The following is an 18884-nucleotide window of genomic DNA, read 5'->3' as shown; positions in this document are numbered from 1 at the left end:
CTTTCTATAATATAAACACAAAAAAACAATGTCAACCATGTTTAAATTCCCTGATTGTCAGTTCTTAATGGAAAGATTTGTTTTCTGCTTGAAATTATTATGTATCTCTACATTTATTTAGACTAACATATTGAGTGCAACTGTGGTGGATTACGTAATTTGTTGAGTTGGAACTATCTATGGGTTGGCGCCGGGTCCCCACGGACATTTTAGCGTGTGGCACCTTCAGCTCCGGTAACGTTAGGAGGAGATCATCATAACATCAACAAGCAGCACGAATGCGGCACTAGTCCCGGTTGGAGTTAGTAAAACACAGTTGTATGTTAGCCTTCTTGGATGTTGAATAAACGCCTATCATTGTCTTTAAACACCCCGCCTCTCAGACTCTCATTCCCTCCTCTGCTAGCTTGTAGCTACGATAACATTTCATTGACTGTATTAGCTGGGGCTAGTGCTACCATAGTTAAAACGTGCGTTGTATTGTACAAACTGCTAACGCTATGGCAAGATGTGTGTATGCCTATGTAATGTTAATGGCTATGTTTTTAAAGTCGTAATGAAGATTGATTTAGATTGTGCGTGCCATTTGTACACAAACTGACTAGCACCCATGGCTGCAGTGCTGCTGCTGCAGCAGCCAGTGCTCACCTCTCCCGGCTCTGCCAAATTAATTTTTTTATTTGCGCGTCATCTGAACCGTACGATACACAGACGCTCCATTACCGGATAAATATATATATATAATTAGTCAACTGTCGAGGGCATTTTGTCCATTTTCAAGGGCATTATGCCCCAAGCCCCCGTTAATTTCGAACCCTGGTATGTAGGGTATTAGATAGCAAGTATTAGGTATAGGTATATATCTCGTAAACTACATTTATAATGATTCAAATGGTGATTTCATTGGATGTTTACTGTTAATGCTTGTGAGTCTAATTTGTTATGTTTATGTTTAAAAAAAACTCTGGTGTTTACTGTGAAAGAGCCTGATAGAAATTCCTTGAACAACTCTGGGTGTCTCCATTTGAGCTCTTTGAGATCCTGAAGAAACACTGATGTCCATCTGGCATAGTGTGTATGATCAAGTGCAAAGTAAAGAGGAATGAGCTGCTCAAGTCCACTGACCATCATGATGAAGTTGGCCTCCCGAAAGTATCTGATGAAGATAAGATCCTTCTTGATTGCTTCAAGGACATTGGTCCAGTAGTGAAACATGGGGCTGTTTTCATTGGCCACCCAATTGCTCCAAATCAAAATGTTTTGCCTGGAATGCCTCGTCACTCTTATTGGCCAGGACCACAGCCAGGATTTGAATGCAGTATCTAGCCTTCTTTATGGAATTCACATCACATACAGCAGTTGTCAGACCAGTGATGTTCAGATTAGCTGAGGTTAAGATGGTATCCAGGCCCGTTCCTTTTATCAGCTGGCCAACACAGACCAGAGAAACCTTCTCAAGGTGCAGCCCACCCATAAAAGCAAAGTATGAATGAGAAAACTCTTCTCCCATGATACGCGATACACCCAGAGCGGTTTCGAATTTCGGCCGTAGCCAAAACGGGCTGCCGGAATGGCAGTGATTTTTCACAAATATCTGAAAAAGTAAAGGTTTTAGGGCATATGTTTCTTCATAACACTAATATAAATGTGGTGTTTCCGCAACTTTTGAGCCCAAAATCAACTCTCTGTGACCTTCAGGAGCCGAGATACAAAATGCCAGGCCTAAAAAGTGGGCGTGGCCGTTTCAGGGACTTCTCCTAGCAAATTCTTTGGGCTCCTTGCATTTTTTTGTTTATCAGGCCCTAAATGAACAACATTGGCTCAAATGTTAATCATTTTTTGCAGCCATTATGCCTAAACTGACCAGACTTTACTAGTGCTTCCCAATCCTCTCCTCGAAGCACCCTGGCCGTTCAATGTATTTGTTAAATTCCACCACCAGCACACCTGATTCAACTTAACTAGCCCTTTATTAGTTGAATCAGGTGTGCTGGTGGTGGAATTTAACAAATGCATGGAACGGCTGGGGTGTCTCGAGGAGAGGTTTTGGAACCACTGGACTAGAGCATACATTTGAGGCTGAGGCATCAAAGAAATTAAGCAAAAGTGGAAATCCGTTGGTAAAAGTATTGACGCGACCGGATTCCACAGCTCTACAGTGCTGCTCTATACAAGTGTGTCCTTGAGTTGACCAATTAACCATCCTGTCTGGTAGAGCCATATGGAATCCGCGATCACGGAATCGCGGACGGAATCGCGGAATTGAGCAATAAAAATGGAATCCACTAGAATTTTTTTTTTTTTTTTTTTTTTTTTAATGTTGTGGAACTTGTACAGCACTTTGTTCAACTTTGTCAGTGCTGTAAAGTTTAAACCTTTTAAAATCTTAGACAAACAAAACACTTTGCTTTCATGAAATATTGTAAGCCGTCATTTGAGGCTTTATAAAAGCAGCACAATGAACACATCTGTCAGTGCCGAGTCCGACCTCATCTTAAATAACAAACAGCATTGCTTGTTGTAGTTAACAAAGAGAGGCAGAGTTGATTTTGCAAAAATATATATAATTTTTTTTTTTTTTTTTAAATCAAATTTTATTTTCATATTCGAATCCCATGCCCATCGAACAAAGCTTCAAAGTATTTAAGACGGCCCTATTAAATGGACTGTTATATCTTATTAAATTGTGGAAATTTATTCATTCCCACTTATTAGACACTATTTCTGATGGTAAAATGAGCGTACAAAGCAAAATACAGAATTCTGAAATATTAAAACGGAAAAAAACAGAATTTGGAAAAAAATATAATGGAATTTGGAAAAAAATAAAACTGATTTCATATGGCTCTACTGTCTGGTTTGTGGTCTATATAGAATGGAATACAGTTGTTGCAGTCATTCTTATGGAGATGTTCTGTTGTGCATGGGCAGGACATTAGTCATAAGCCAGGCTTTGGTAGGGTATTTCAGGCTGCTGAAAGACGCGGCTGACCTTGAGCGCTGTGATACAGATACGTGAAAGTAAAAAAAAAACAGAGACTACTGATTAATATCTTGCTATCTTTTCAATTCTGTGGGTCCTTCTGTGCGATGTCCAGCTGACACGTTTTGTGTCTGCTTCTGTTTATCTGTGTGAGGGGGGCGGGCTTCATGTGTGATCTGAATACCTCAGTTGGTGAGTGTGTGTGTCCTGTGTGTGTGTAAGCTGTTGGCTGGGCGGATGAAATATTCATGGTGGCGCAGGATTGGCTGCTGAGCAATGAGCGGGCTACCAGAGAAAAGCAGAGCACGTCTGTTTTAAAGCAGCTCTCTCCTCTCTCCGTCTGTCTCTCGCTCTCTGTCTGTGTCTGTCTCTCTGTATGTCTCTCTGTCTGTCCCTCTCTCTCTCTGTATAAACACAGATGAGCTGAGGGAGAGGCAGGCCAGTGTTCTAGTGTCTCAGTCAGAGCGTACCGTTGGCTCAGACACACACATCCTAACTGGGAGATAACGAAGAGGGAGAGGAGAAACCGGCTAACGGCTGCCTTGGCTGCAGCCGCTGTGTGAGCCCTAATGGAGGGGCAGATTGAAGGGGAGCATGTGCTCACGGTAGGTTTGGCTCTTCCTTGTGTGTGTGTGTGTGTACACACATGTGTATCTGAGACTGTCAATGCTGTGCAGTTCAATAGCAGTCACCAGTTGTGTGTGTGTGTCTGTTTTTCATCCGTGTATGTATGTAGTTACCCTCAGTATGTGCGTATATATGTTTGTGTGTATGTAGTTACCTTCGATGTGTGCGTTGATATGTAGTTACCCTCAGTGTGTGTTGATATATATATATATGTTTGTGTATGTATGTATGTAGTTACCCTCAGTGTGTGTTCATGATATATATATATATATATCATGTTTGTGTGTATGTAGTTACCCTCAGTGTGTGTGTGTTGATATATATATATATATATATATATATATATATATATATATATATATATATATATATATAATATGTTTGTATGTATTAGGGCTGACCTTCGATAATTTTTTTGGAATTCGAAGCTTCGGGGCCGAGATTCGATTTTAATTCGAAGCTTCGAAATAAAAAAAAAAAAAAAAAAAAAAAAATTTTTTTAATGTTGTGGGACTTGTACAGCACTTTGTTCAACTTTGTCAGTGCTGTAAAGTTTAAACTTTTTTAAATCTTAGACAAACGAAACACTTTGCTTTCATGAAATATTGTAAGCCGTCATTTGAGGAAATAGTCATGTGAAAACCGATCGAATAACATGATCCAATTCTTAGCGGAGTTCTCCCTCCTCCAGCCCCTCCCAACCCCATGTAAACAGAGGCTAGAGTCGGGCCGGGCAGTCTGCTGACTGCTCTAACGTTAGCTACCGTTACAAAATGACCCAGTCAACTATTCACTTTTAGTTTAATACTGAGGCATTGTCCGTTATCTAGCCGGCTAGCTACTGATAGCTCCCGATATCAACAAATGCTCCAGCAAGTCTAGTAGTGCATAATACCTCCGTTGGATAGGTAGCTACCTAGTACACGTTAGCTCCAGTAGGGTCCAGCTGCAGCGCCGGAGAATCCTTGCTGGAGCTGGAGGCTACAGTATAGGGTCCAGCTGCAGCGCCGGAGAATCCTTGTTGGAGCTGGACGCTACTCGAGTATACACACAGACAGTGGAGCTGTTTGCAGATAGCGAGCATTTTGACTTGTTGCGTGGTGGCGATGTCTCGCAGATAATACAACTACAAGCAGGGTTAGAAATTAACATTTTTTTCAAGGGCTTTTTTTGCCCCCCTTAATTGATTTTCGGGGGCTTTTTTTGTATTTCGGGGGCACTGCATTTTTATGATAAACGGTAGGGGTGGGACGGTTCACAAAATGGACGGTTTGGTTCGTATCACGATTTTGGGGTCACAGTTTTCAGTTCGATATACGTAAATTTTTATTAAAAAAAAATGTAACACTCAAATCTAAACATGCTTCTCATTTATTAAAAATAAAATAAAAGGTTTACAGTGTTTACAGCCTTAAATAATGTTTGGCACACAAAGACCGAACTGACTGAAAAATATATGCTACATTTGTCAAAGTATTAACTTAGTGCAAACAAACAATATGCTCAGCCAGCACTAGACTTTCCTTTCTTTAATATAAACACACAAAAACAATGTCAACCATGTTTAAATTCCCTGATTGTCAGTTCTTAATGGAAAGATTCGTTTTCTGCTTGAAATTATTATGTTTCTGTCTACATTTATTTAGACTAACATTATTTAAATATTGAGTGTAACTGTGGTGGATTACGTAATTCAGTGAGTTGGAACTATCTATGGGTTGGCGCCGGGTCCCCACGGACATTTTAGCGTCACGGACCGCTAAATGTTATCAGCTCCGGTAACGTTAGGAGGAGTTCATAACATCAACATGCAGTGGGACAGCGGCAATAGTCCCGGTTGGAGTTAGTAAAACACAGTTATATGTTAGCCTTCTTGGATGTTGAATAAACGCCTATCATTGTCTTTAAACACCCCGCCTCTCAGACTCCCATTTCCTCCTCTGCTACAGTAGCTAGTAGCTACGGTGACATTTCATTGACTGTACAGTATTAGCTTGCGGGCTGCGTCGGGCTGCGTTTTCCTTAATGCCAAGCAAGCAGTGCAAAAATGCTTCCGCATTCGTCACCGCACGCTAGTGCGGTAAAGCGCCCTTCTTTTCAGACAAATGCTACCGTGCGTGCACCGGCGGCGGCGTGCTCGCTCAGGTGCGTGCGTGCGCCGGCGTGCTCGCGCGAGGTGCCCGCGCATGCGCATGAGATCCCGCCTTGGTTCGACACGAGCGGAGCTCAATATATATAAGTCACCGCCCCTTATTCAGTATCTAGGAATAGCTCAATTGGCAAGGCCACATGGCTGTGGATCCTATGGCTCGTTTGCTGGCGAGTTCGAATCCCATCGAAAATATTTTTTAACGTGATTTTTTTTTAACGTGTATTCTTTCGCCGGTTAAGGTTAGGCATGGTTAAGGTTAAGGTTAGGCATTGTTTCGGAGTTGGTTAAGGTTAGAACGGTTAAGTTTAGGCGCTGTTAAGGAGCTGGTTAAGGTTAGAGTTTGTCAAAGAGAATGGCAATATAATTTCTATGGTTAAGGTTAGGCATGGTTAAGGTTAAGGTTAGGCATTGTTTCGGAGTTGGTTAAGGTTAGAACGGTTAAGTTTAGGCGCTGTTAAGGAGCTGGTTAAGGTTAGAGTTTGTCAAAGAGAATGGCAATAGACAGCCTATTTCCGCGCGACCTGGGCGCTGGGCGGCGGAAAATGAAAGGCGCATTACTGCACGCCACTACGGTAAATTTTTGCACTGCTTGCTTGGCATAAAGCTACACGCCGTCGGGCTACCATAGTTAAAACGTGCGTTGTGTTTAAAAACTGCTAACGCTATGGCAAGATGTGTGTATGCCTATGTAATGTTAATGGCTATGTTTTTAAAGTCGTAATGAAGATTGATTTATATTGTGCGTGCCATTTTTACACAAACTGACTAGCACCTGGCTGCAGTGCTGCTGCTGCCTGCAGCCAGTGCAGAACACTGGCTCCGCCAAAGGCATTTTTTTATTTGCGCGTCATCTGAACCATACGATACACAGACACTCCATTACCGGATAAATATATATATATAATTAGTAAACTGTCGGGGGCATTAAGTGCCCCCCTTAACTGATTTTCGAGGGCATTTTGTCCATTTTCAAGGGCATTATGCCCCAAGCCCCCGTTAATTTCGAACCCTGACTACAAGTATGATTGTATAATATATATATTTTATTAAAAAAGAATTAAAAAAAAATTTGGCTGGTAAGAAATATGCTTGGCGGGTAGATTTTTCTCATCTACCAGCCACTGGCCGGTGAGTCAACAAGTTAATTTCGCTCCCTGCCCTCAGTGTGTGTGTGTTGATATATGTTTGTGTATGTATGTAGTTACCCTCAGTGTGTGTTGATATATGTTTGTGTATATATGTAGTTACCCTCAGTGTGTGTTGATGTATGTATGTAGTTACCCTCAGTGTGTGTTGATATATAGATGTTTGTGACGTATGTATTAGGGGTGGGACGATACATCGATCCAGATCGATACATCGATGTAATTATCAACAATCGAATCGGATCGATGCGATGTAATAAGATCGATTCATATCGATACTCTTATTTTGAAAATCCTGTGGCGAGTCTCATATCCGCCCAAGAACAACAGCAGTAGCTCCGTGTGTAGACGTTACAGCATAGCATTCTCCCTTTCTGTGTGTGTGTGTGTGCGCGCGTCTTTGGAAAGACCAGATGAGGTCAGAGGAGTTTGATGTTTAAATGTTATTTAAACATAAACAATATAATACATAATAAATGTAGGCCTATACATGATCATGCAACAATGTATGATGAAAGGGAGAATGCTATGCTGTAACGTCTATTTGTAGATAATTTGTTGATGTTGCATTGCAACATCAACAAATTGTTGTAGGAACGGTTTGGGAGAGGGAGGTTGTGAGTTTCGAGTTCCAAAAAATGTAGCTTAAAGTTTAAAGCTCAATATATAAAAACGTGGCACTTTACAGTGAACAGGAGGTCTATTTGTATTAAAAACAATAGATTGATTTTCCTTTAAATGTCTGGAAGAGCTCAAAAATACAAATGTCAAATGATATTTTCATTACCTTTTTTTTGTTGATCTAAATGTTACTGATTGTGTTAAATGGGCATATGATATCATCTCATATCGATCGCAGGCACCTGAATCTAATCGTATCGTATTGTATCGTGAGAGACTTTGTGATATCGGCAAATATCGTATCGTTGTCCAAAGAATCGATATCGTATCATGATGAAACTGGTGATTCCCACCCCTAGTATGTATGTAGTTACCCTCAGTGTGTGTGTTGATATGTTTGTGTATGTATGTAGTTACCCTCAGTGTGTGTTGATATATGTTTGTATGTAGTTACCCTCAGTGTGTTTTGATATATATGTTTGTGTATGTATGTAGTTACCCTCAGTGTGTGTGTTGATATATAGATGTTTGTATGTATGTAGTTACCCTCAGTGTGTGTTGATATATATGTTTGTATGTATGTAGTTACCCTCAGTGTGTGTGTTGATATATAGATGTTTGTGTATGCATGTAGTTACCCTCAGTGTGTGTGTTGATATATAGATGTTTGTGTATGTATGTAGTTACCCTCAGTGTGTGTGTTCATGATATATATATGTTTGTATGTATGTAGTTACCCTCAGTGTGTGTGTTGATATATAGATGTTTGTGTATGCATGTAGTTACCCTCAGTGTGTGTGTTGATATATAGATGTTTGTGTATGTATGTAGTTACCCTCAGTGTGTGTGTTCATGATATATATATATATATATTACCCTCAGTGTGTGTGTGTTGATGTGTGAGCACCGGTCACGTAAGATGAGAAGAGGGGGATAAGCGAGAAGAGGGATGAGGTGGGAGTGGACGAGATCAGAAGAGGAGCGGATGCCATCGGCCCTTTGATCAGCCCCGAGGAGCTGGGTAAGAGAGGCGAGAGGGAAACCGACGGATATGGCCGCTCGGAGCAGAGATAGTGGGAAGGGAGGGAGGAAAAGAGGAGTGAGGAGGGGAGGAAAATGAGGCCACAGAGATGACTGAATCAAAACAAAACAAGGAGCTGTTTGCTCCTTAGAGGAGAGATGTCAGGAGGCCCCCAGGGGATTCAAACGGAATGTACTGTTCAGGTTATGCTGCACTAAAAGCACCCAAGATGGGTAGATCCAGAGGTGTGTGTGTGTAGTGAGGAAGATGACCCATATGTGTGTGTGTGGTGAGAAAGATGATCCAGAGGTGTGTGTGTGTAGTGAGGAAGATGATCCAGAGATGTGTGTGGTGAAGATTATCCAGAGGTCTGTGTGTGTGGTGAGGAAGATTATCCAGAGGTGTGTAGTGAGAAAGATGATCCAGAGGTGTGTGTGTGTAGTGAGGAAGATGATCCAGAGGTGTGTGTGTAGTGAGGAAGATGATCCAGAGGTGTGTGTAGTGAGGAAGATGATCCAGAGGTGTGTGTAGTGAGGAAGATGATCCAGAGGTGTGTGTGTAGTGAGGAAGATGATCCAGAGGTGTGTGTGTAGTGAGGAAGATGATCCAGAGGTGTGTGCGTGTGTGTGGTGAGGAAGATGATCCAGAGGAGTGTGTGGTGAGGAAGATGATCCAGAGTGTGTGGTGAGGAAGATGATCCAGAGGAGTGTGTGGTGAGGAAGATGATCCAGAGGTTGTGTGTAGTGAGGAAGATGATCCAGAGGTGTGTGTGTGTGGTGAGGAAGATGATCCAGAGGTGTGTGTAGTGAGGAAGATGATCCAGAGGTGTGTGTGTGTAGTGAGGAAGATGATCCAGAGGTTGTGTAGTGAGGAAGATGATCCAGAGGTGTGTGTGTGGTGAGGAAGATTATCCAGAGGTTGTGTGTAGTGAGGAAGATGATCCAGAGGTGTGTGTAGTGAGGAAGATGATCCAGAGGTGTGTGTAGTGAGGAAGATGATCCAGAGGTGTGTGTGTAGTGAGGAAGATGATCCAGAGGTGTGTGTGTAGTGAGGAAGATGATCCAGAGGTGTGTGTGTGTGTGTGGTGAGGAAGATGATCCAGAGGAGTGTGTGGTGAGGAAGATGATCCAGAGTGTGTGGTGAGGAAGATGATCCAGAGGAGTGTGTGGTGAGGAAGATGATCCAGAGGTTGTGTGTAGTGAGGAAGATGATCCAGAGGTGTGTGTGTGTGGTGAGGAAGATGATCCAGAGGTGTGTGTAGTGAGGAAGATGATCCAGAGGTGTGTGTGTGTAGTGAGGAAGATGATCCAGAGGTGTGTGTGTGGTGAGGAAGATGATCCAGAGGTTGTGTGTAGTGAGGAAGATGATCCAGAGGTGTGTGTGTGGTGATGAAGATGATCCAGAGGGGTGTGTGTGTAGTGAGGAAGATGATCCAGAGGGCTAGAGCCATATGGAATCCGCGATCACTGAATCGCGGACGGAATCGCGGAATTGAGCAATAAAAATGGAATCAACTATAATAAAAAAATAAATAAAAAAAAGTAAACACTTTTTTCCTTTTTTTTTTTTTTTTTTATGTTGTGGGACTTTTACAGCACTTTGTTCAACTTTGCTTTCATGAAATATTGTAAGCAGTCATTTGAGGCTTTATAAAAGCAGCACAATGAACACAAATCTGTCAGTGCAGAGTCCGACCTCATCTTAAATAACAAACAGCATTGCTTGTTGTAGTTAACAAAGAGAGGCAGAGTTGATTTTGCAAAAATATATATATATATATATTTTTTTAATCGAATTTTATTTTCATATTCGAATCCCATGCCCATCGAACGAAGCTTCGAAGTATTAAAGACAGCCCTATTAATATATCTTATTAGATTGTGGACATTTATTCATTCCCACTTATTAGACACTATTTCTGATGGTAAAATGAGCGTACAAAGCAAAATACAGAATTCTGAAATATAAAAACGGAATTTGGAAAATAATTAAATGGAATTTGGAAAAAAATTAAACTGATTTCATATGGCTCTACCAGAGGGGTGTGTGTAGTGAGGAAGATGATCCAGAGGTGTGTGGTGAGGAAGATGACCCAGAGGTATGTGTGTAGTGAGGAAGATGATCCAGAGGGGTGTGTGTAGTGAGGAAGATGATCCAGAGGGGTGTGTGTAGTGAGGAAGATGACTCAGAGGTGTGTGTGGTGAGGAAGATGACTTAGGGCTTGTGTCCATAGGGGACGTTTTATGAGTTGTCAGCTCCTTTTTTTTGTTTTATCCACTTTTTCTCCCATTTTCTATATTTTCTCCCATCCCAATTTCGTATCATCCAATTCAACCCTCCCCTGTCACGAACGCTGTTTCTTGCCTCCCACAAGCCGGCTGCAATGTGGACTAAGTCATACATAGCACAAGTCCCCTCCGGTACTTGAGGTAACAGCAGTCGCATCTTTTCACCTGCGCAGCTCGATCTCTCAGTGGCGAGGAGTAACGCGTGGGAGGCTCACGCTGCCCCCGACACTTCCTGATTCTACTGCGCAGGCGCACCAACCGACCTGTAGGAGTCGCTGTCTACAACGTCCGATCCCCACCCATCAGTTTCCCACCCCCTAATACGGCCAATGTGTATTAGTATGAACGACCAGCTAAACTGAAAGCAATGTGGAGCGCTGGGCTCGAACAGGCGAGCCCAGCGTCTCCGCATTCGTGGCGAGCGCCTTGCCCACTACGCCACGTAGCCGCCCCTAGTTGTCAACTCCTTTCTGTCATTCATTTATATGCTGGAGAAGCGTCAGGCGCGCTCCTCTTCCCAGAGCCGCGCCTCGCGTTTTATGAGCTCTCGACGGCAGCGTTTTTGGCAGAGCGCTCCCAGCTCATAAAGTTGAAACTAGTTCAACTTTTTTGGAAAGGAGCGCGCTCATCAATGTAACTCATCGAGGAAGGGGCGGAGCCGCGGCTGGCGCAAGCTCTGGGGAGACCCAGAAAGACGCTCAGTTTTTTTTCCTTCTTTTTTCAAAGCGGTCCGCCTTGAAAAAAACGTCCCCGGTGGACACATAGCCTCAGAGGGGTGTGTGTGGTGAGGAAGATGATCCAGAGGTATGTGTGTAGTGAGGAAGATGATCCAGAGGGGTGTGTGTAGTGAGGAAGATGACTGAGGGGTGTGTGTGGTGAGGAAGATGATCCAGAGGTGTGTGTAGTGAGGAAGATGACTCAGAGGGGTGTGTGTGGTGAGAAGATGATCCAGAGGTGTGTGTGTGGTGAGGAAGATGACTCGGAGGGGTGTGTGTGGTGAGGAAGATGATCCAGATGTGTGTGGTGAGGAAGATGATGCAGAGGTGTGTGTGGTGAGGAAGATGATCCAGAGGTGCGTGTGTGGTGAGGAAGATGATCCAGAGGTGTGTGTGGTGAGGAAGATGATCCAGAGGTGCGTGTGTGTGGTGAGGAAGATGTAATGCAGAATAGCAGGTGGAAGTACAGGGAACGGAATATATTGGTGGATTGGAGTCTGAGAGGTGATATGGTGAGAGTAGCAGTATTGACGAGCTTTGTAGGCATTACATATAGTACATTACATAATAGTACATCTATATAACGAACGGAGACTTCAGAGAGAGGTAATTTTATACTGTATTTCAGCAGTGGCTTGTGTTTTCACCCACCAGCCTTTGTCGAGACTCATTGTCGCAGTCGTTATAATGTTATTCATACAAGTTTTGAGTCTACCCCGCTGCAGTTTATCAATTCATCATGAAAGTTTGTATTATACATACAACGCTTGTCAATAGAGCTATGGTGAGAGGGGAGATGTGGTGAGTGGGGATATGGTGTGTCCATCTGCGTGTACTCGGGCTGTGTCCATTTTAAATCTGCCAAGGGGTATTAATGTACTTCTGGCAGTATTGAGACCAAGAGACTCCCAGAAATCTCAAGGGGGCAAGTCTGACTGTGAGAGTCGTCCGAGTTGCCAGGACCCGGCCACCAGGGACAGTCTGATAGGAAATGGATTAGAGGGCAACCTGACCGGCTGGTTGGCTATTTTGGTGCAGACATTTCCCACACTGTGGTAGAGGGAGCTCATTTACATAAGAATGCATTTGTTGGACTGCCAACATACCGCATGTCCGACAACACTTAAAGGTAGAATGTGTTATGCCGTCAAACGGCAACCTCTAGGCAAAGAACCCTGCTTGCTATTGCACTTTGTTTGCATTTCTTGTAATACTTTTTTTGTCTAATCATGTGTGGGTTGGAGTTGAGTGGGAGTAGGGCCTAAAAGAAAAAATAGTTCCGGTTGCCGATCGATCCTGCCGATTTTAGCTGCGACCCAATTTATTTTATGAGTAAAAAAATTAAATTAAAAATAAAATTACAAAAATATATATTTTTTCTTTTAATAAAGTTTCATAAAAATCGTAGTCAAACCTTTAGTATTATGGATATTAAACATGCTGTCAGAGTACATGCATCCATGTTGTCGTGAACATTTTAATTAAATAAAGAAATTCCCTATCCATAGTCGAATTAATCGGTCGAAAGGAGCCGTAGTCGACTGCCAACCTCTTAGTCGAATACAAAAAAATTCAAAATTATATATATATTTTTTTATCATTCTTTACAAAAGAAAAGAGGCCTAGAAGCGTGGCTAACGCTAATGACACGCATACCAGAGGCTAACTGCCTACGAAAACAGTCACAGAGGCACTGAAAATCCTCTATCTAATGAACACACTAGACTAGACAAATATAATAATAATAATTCATTTATTTTGTATAGCGCTTTATATATCAAGATGTATCCATCAGTGGACCAATTGCATGCTTTTGCAGAGGACAAGAAGCCTTCAGTCGACTCCTTCAGACATTAAGCACCCCCCACAGCCCAAATGGAATGATAAAAAAAAAGAGAAAAATATATTATATATATACTAATAGTCTACTAACGGCAAATTTTGGCCAATCATAGTCGACTATCCAAACCCTTAGTCGGTGACAGCCCTACTACCTACCCATGGCCTTAACTGACAACCAACAGGAACCAAACAATATTTTCTTTTATGCCTAGGGGTTGCTATTTTTGGCCACCCTTCAGGTTGTGCCGAGATGGGTCTGGAGAAATTCCCAGTATAATAAATTGGAATATAATATTATATACAGATTCTACCTTAAGTGTTGGTGGGTATGCCTTTTTTATGAAATGAGCTCACTGTACCAACGTGTGGGTAAGTGATTTCTGTGCCAATAGCCGACCAACTGGTCAGTCAACCACAGCAGTGGAACAGTTTGTTAACTAACCAACCAGCTGGTCAGGTTCCTATCGTCATTGAGGAAAGTCTGGGGGTGTTGCAAAATTGTGGATTTTATGGTGGTTTTTATTGTGGATCTATTGTGATGTTACTTGTTGATCTGTAAAGCCCATGGAGGCAATTTATTGTGATTTCAGGCTATACATATAAAATACATGTACCACATTATAACTATATAGTAACTTATTACACTGTGACCTTCTCCAGACCTCTTGGCAGACAGAATTACAGATTCTACCTTTAACTTTTATTATTCATAATGGCGTCTGATTAACCACCACAGCTCCTAATATAGTGTGGCAGGCATATGGTCCCTGCTTGGCATTCAGGGTTTTGTTTGTATGAGTCTTAAAGCAGGGCTTGACATGAGCCCTGTCCCAGGTATGGCCCCTGCTTGGCATTCAGGGTTTTGTTTGAGTCTTGACAATAAGCCCAGCACTCTATACAACCCCAGGGCCAGATGGTGGACTTTCACTGGCCCCAGTATGCCAGTAGGAGCCATAAGCCCAAGTTACACAAATGTGCCTCTTCATTCTGCGTCTGTGCTATCAATTTAATTTCAAAACATTCACCACAGAAATACAGGCGCCAGGCGTCGTAAAAGATTACGGTAAATATAAAAAGTGTATACAAATGTGATTATGCCATAGGAGAGATGAGTTGCCAGGGTCTGTAGCAGTCATTTCATCAAGCGTCTTGCGTGTCATACTGGATGTTTTCCAAATACAGGCATTTCATTAAGTTTTATATTTTCTGTGTACTAGTATGCCACAGTATATGATATTTATTTTATACTCCTTTTGAAGTGCAGTCCCTTACCCACCACAGCACAGTAATGGGAACACTGGTAGACTTAACAGTGGTTGGATGATGACATGTGCCACCAGGGTTCAATGCACCAGGGCCTCAAGAGGACAGGGGTCTGTGGGATACAAAAAGTGGCCTCAGTTGGCTAAGCTTATTGCAGTTTCTCAAGAATAGTATGCATACGCGCACACAGAATGAATAAAGGCTATATCAGCCATTTTTCTGGCTTGGCAATTACTAATTACGCCACTCCAACAAGTCTTGACACGCATCTATTTACTCATGCTGTGGTCTGTGTTGTTCTAAACTCGATTGTGTCTTTCTGTGGTCTGCTAGATATAGTATACTATAGAGTATACCATCGCTCTGTCTTGGCTATTTATATTAGAAGCTTTATGAATTATTCCACTGAGCCTTCTTTGAGATGAGCATGCACAGGAATGGGCACCTTACCAGCCAACAACACTCGGCTTGGCCTGTTTAAGACTACAGTAGGATGGCGTTGGAAATATTATTATCATTATTATCGTCATTATTCTGATGTCTTAGGACCGTATACACCTTATTCACAAGGCCAATATACCTTCTATCCGTTGCGCTTATCTAGAATGGGTTGGGGGGAGAAGGCAGTGGAGAAGAGGGTCTTGAGGTGGGATTGGAAAATTGTGAGGGACTCTTGAGTCTAATGTCTTGGGGGAGGGAGTTCCAGAGCATGAGTCATCTGGGAACCGTTATGTAAAAGATTTCCAGTTGTTACTTTTTTTTTGATAAAATCTTTTTATTTTTCAATTTAAACAAAACACAATACATTAACACCCCAGGAACCCCGGACCAACACCCCAACCCCACTCCGCCGCTAGATGGTGGTCTTACTTTCTTGGCTGCTGCGTCCCACAGCTCAATGCTGGCCTGTCCCACTCCAAAATACGTGCTGTAGAGATTTCCATAAATGACATCCAGTAGTGTCGGAGACCAATTGATCATTGTGAGTTCTCCGGTTCCTTCCACCTCATGGCTATCCGTTTCTTGGCTGCTGTAACGCCCGCCAGAATGAGTATCTTTTGTTGTATGGATGCTGGTAGTTCAGTTGTTACTTTTATAATTTTGATGCAAGAGCTATTTTTGAAGTCAATGCACTTCTCCAGGGCTTTCCCACCAACATTATGGGAAATGCGACAAGAAGAATGGGACAAAAAGATGCATACCAATTTACTCTGTGTTCAGTAGAAGGCTATCGGGGTGCAAGCTAGCCTAGCTTAGCGTATATTAATGGAAGCGGATATGGATCAGCTAGCCTAGCTGTTAGTCCGAAAAACACCTCTCCTGGTGTTTCAGGCTAAGCTAGCTGATCCATATCCGCTTCCATTAATTTGTTCTAAACTAGGCTAGCTTGCAGCTGGATAGCTTTCTACTGAACACACAAAGAGGACATTGGTATTTATCATCTTGTCTGACTCTAGAGAAGACGGGTTGGGTACCACCTGGGAATTGATACCGGTACCCTTTTCGGTTGATTGATTGAAAACTTTATTAACAGATTGCAGAATGGGTACAGTTGTTAAGGGGATGCAGACCAGAGAGACTTTCGTCTTGTTTACATCAGGGTCCCCCATTTTCAATTCATCGTAACATATGACATATATGACATACAGATAGACGGTACCTTCATTATAACAAACATTTTATTTCAGTTGTAATACTAAAGTCCAAACTTCTCAATTTCAACATTGTTATCACACCACACAAACTAAAACCCCTCTACCTCCCCATTTGTTTTTATGTTGCATGATCATGTATACATTTATGTATTTTTTTATCCACTTTTTTTCTCTTTCTCCCATCCCAATTTCGTATCGCCAATTCTCCCCTTCAATTCTCCCCTCCCCTGACTTGAACGTTGCTAGACTATGCCTCCCACTGGTCGGCTGTAGTGAGGACCAAGCCTTGCATCACGTGTCCCCTCCGGTACACGAGGAGGCAGCCTGTCGCATCTTTTCACCAGACAGTGCGGACTCTCAGTGGCGAGGAGTAACGCATGGGAGGCTCACGCTGCCCCCGATACTTCCTGTCTCTGCTGTACAGGCGTCACCCAACCGACCTGTAGGAGTCGCTGTCCACAACATCCAATCCCCACCCATCGACTTTCCACCCGCTACCTCTGCCAATTGAGATAGTATGACGACTGGCCCAAGCCGCAGGCAACGCTGACTCTGGGAGTCGAGACCGGAGTCTCTTGCATTGGTGACGAGCGCAATCTCCGCTACGCCACCCAGTCGCCCTATTTATGTATTATTTTTTAAATATCAACATTATCTGGCCATCCTCAGTAAATACTATCAAACTCCTCTGACCTCCTCTGGTCTTTCCAAAGACCAGAGATGGGACGCGTGCGCACACACACACACACAGAGAGAAAGGGAGAATGGCTTATAGTAGACCAGGCTAATAAAAATAAATGTTTATTATCATCAACTATCCAGTTCGTTTTTATAGTGTAACGTTTGGCTACTTTAAATCATTGGAGAGGGAGAGACTCACACTCAGCCCCCACCTTTCCTCACTAATGGAACTCTAAACTGCAACTGGTGTCGCAGAGTATTTCTCCGCTGTGAGGGTTTCCAGGGTTAGCTTAGTTAGTAAGAAGCTAACGTCGGTTATTTTTTATCCACTTTTTCTCTTTCTATTTTTCTCCCATCCCAATTTTGCTGTGCCAATTCATCCCTCCCCTGTCTTGAACGTTGCTCGCATATGCCCCCCACTGGCCGGTTGTAGGGAGGATAGAAGCCTTGCATCACGGTTTTGTCCCCTCCGATACACGAGGAGGCAGCCGGTCACATCTTTTCACCTGCCATTGGCGAGGTGTAACGTGTGGGAGGCTCACACTACCCCTGCCATTTCCTGTCTCTGCTGTGCAGGCCTGCGTCCCCCAACCGACCTGTAGGAGTCGCTGTCCACAACGTCCAGATTACCACCCATCGACTTCCACCCACTAACTCTGCCAATTGAGTTAGTATGACGGCCGGCCCAAGCCGGAGGCAACACCGACAGCCGGATTCGAACCCGGTGTCTCTTGCGTTGGTGACGAGCGCAATGTCCGCTGCGCCACCCAGCCGCCGCAGCAGCTAACGTTAGTTAAGGTTTTTTTTACAGTGACGTGGACATACAGGAATGGCAAGGATGCAAAGCATGTTAGAAGCATTGGACCCGTTGCTCGCAGAATTTTCAATGTTCATAGAAACGGTGCGACTCGCGAGAGGGGCTGAATAGCTAGATGTCATAGCTTCTAAAATTGAAGGTCCGTGCTGGTCTGCGTCTATTATGAAATGACAATTGCACGTCATTGAAGGTCTGTGTCTATAGGGCTGTCAATGAATATTCTATATTCGAATTAATAATCAAATTGTTAAAAGAAAACATACATTCGATTGTAAAAATGTATATTCGAATTGTGTGAAATTGTGTTTTTATAAAAAATAAAACAGCCCCGGTGGTCTCCCTCATGAATTCTCGTGTGTGTCTGAACGCGCTGCATGACTGACAGGAGAGACGTGACTGCTATATACGTATATACATGGTATATCACTGCGCCCAAAACGAATCGTCTATTGGCTGAGCAGCCTGGCATTCGTGTGACATCATGTCCGGAATCAACCAGGAAATAGCTAACGGCCAATAGTTGCCGTCGCTTCCAATTCGTGATGATGGCAGAGTTCAGATCCCAACTCGGCTCCGGAAAGAGTGATTTGCACTCCGAGCTCAATCTGAAAGCCTCGTTTTGGAAATACTTATGATTAATGCTTTAAGTCAGCTATGTTACATGTATCTTTTTGTGTGCTAAGTGCTAGCGTTTTGAGAGTTATAGCATCAAGAATTTAAGCACCCTAACTTTTGTGCTTTTTTTTTTATAGCACTTTATTGTAAATCATCCCTCAGGGCAAAACTACTTGTTTAGTCACATTTCTAGGAATTGTGTGCCTTTAATTTTATTTAAACAAAACGTGAAACAAGTATATGGCTACTGTAGGCTTACTGAACAGATATTGAATAATGAATTGACGGAAGCATCATACGGATCCCCAATGGTTTGATTACTATTTCATGTCGAGGAAAAAATATATTGTTTGATATTTTATCACGCCTTTTTCTGGAGGCACGCTGCTTTGTATAAATGTCCGTTCTATATACTGCAAACTTTCATTAATTTTGCTCTTGCTCCGAGAGACTGACCC

At 42.8% G+C, this 18884-nt stretch overlaps 1 protein-coding gene across 3 annotated transcripts in view; it reads left to right on the top strand.

Moving 5' to 3' along the window:
• Positions 1 to 18884, top strand: part of LOC311227517 (sodium bicarbonate cotransporter 3-like) — a 144158-nt gene that overhangs the window by 36628 nt on the left and 88646 nt on the right. Inside the window, exon 2 of one of the 3 annotated variants that reach the window (XM_084313213.1) lies at positions 3402 to 3588. The exons of the other annotated variants lie outside the window; for them this stretch is intronic. Coding sequence (XP_084169339.1) covers positions 3553 to 3588 — 36 coding nt within the window. The 5' untranslated portion in view covers positions 3402 to 3552. The remainder of the gene's footprint in view (positions 1 to 3401; positions 3589 to 18884) is intronic. 3 annotated transcript variants of the gene reach the window in all.

This window comes from Notolepis coatsorum (genome assembly GCF_963971535.1).
Source record: "Notolepis coatsorum genome assembly, chromosome: 4".
Lineage (NCBI taxonomy): Eukaryota > Metazoa > Chordata > Actinopteri > Aulopiformes > Paralepididae > Notolepis > Notolepis coatsorum.
The sequence above is the reverse complement of the archived record's forward strand: the minus strand, read 5'-3'. Positions and strand labels throughout refer to the sequence as shown.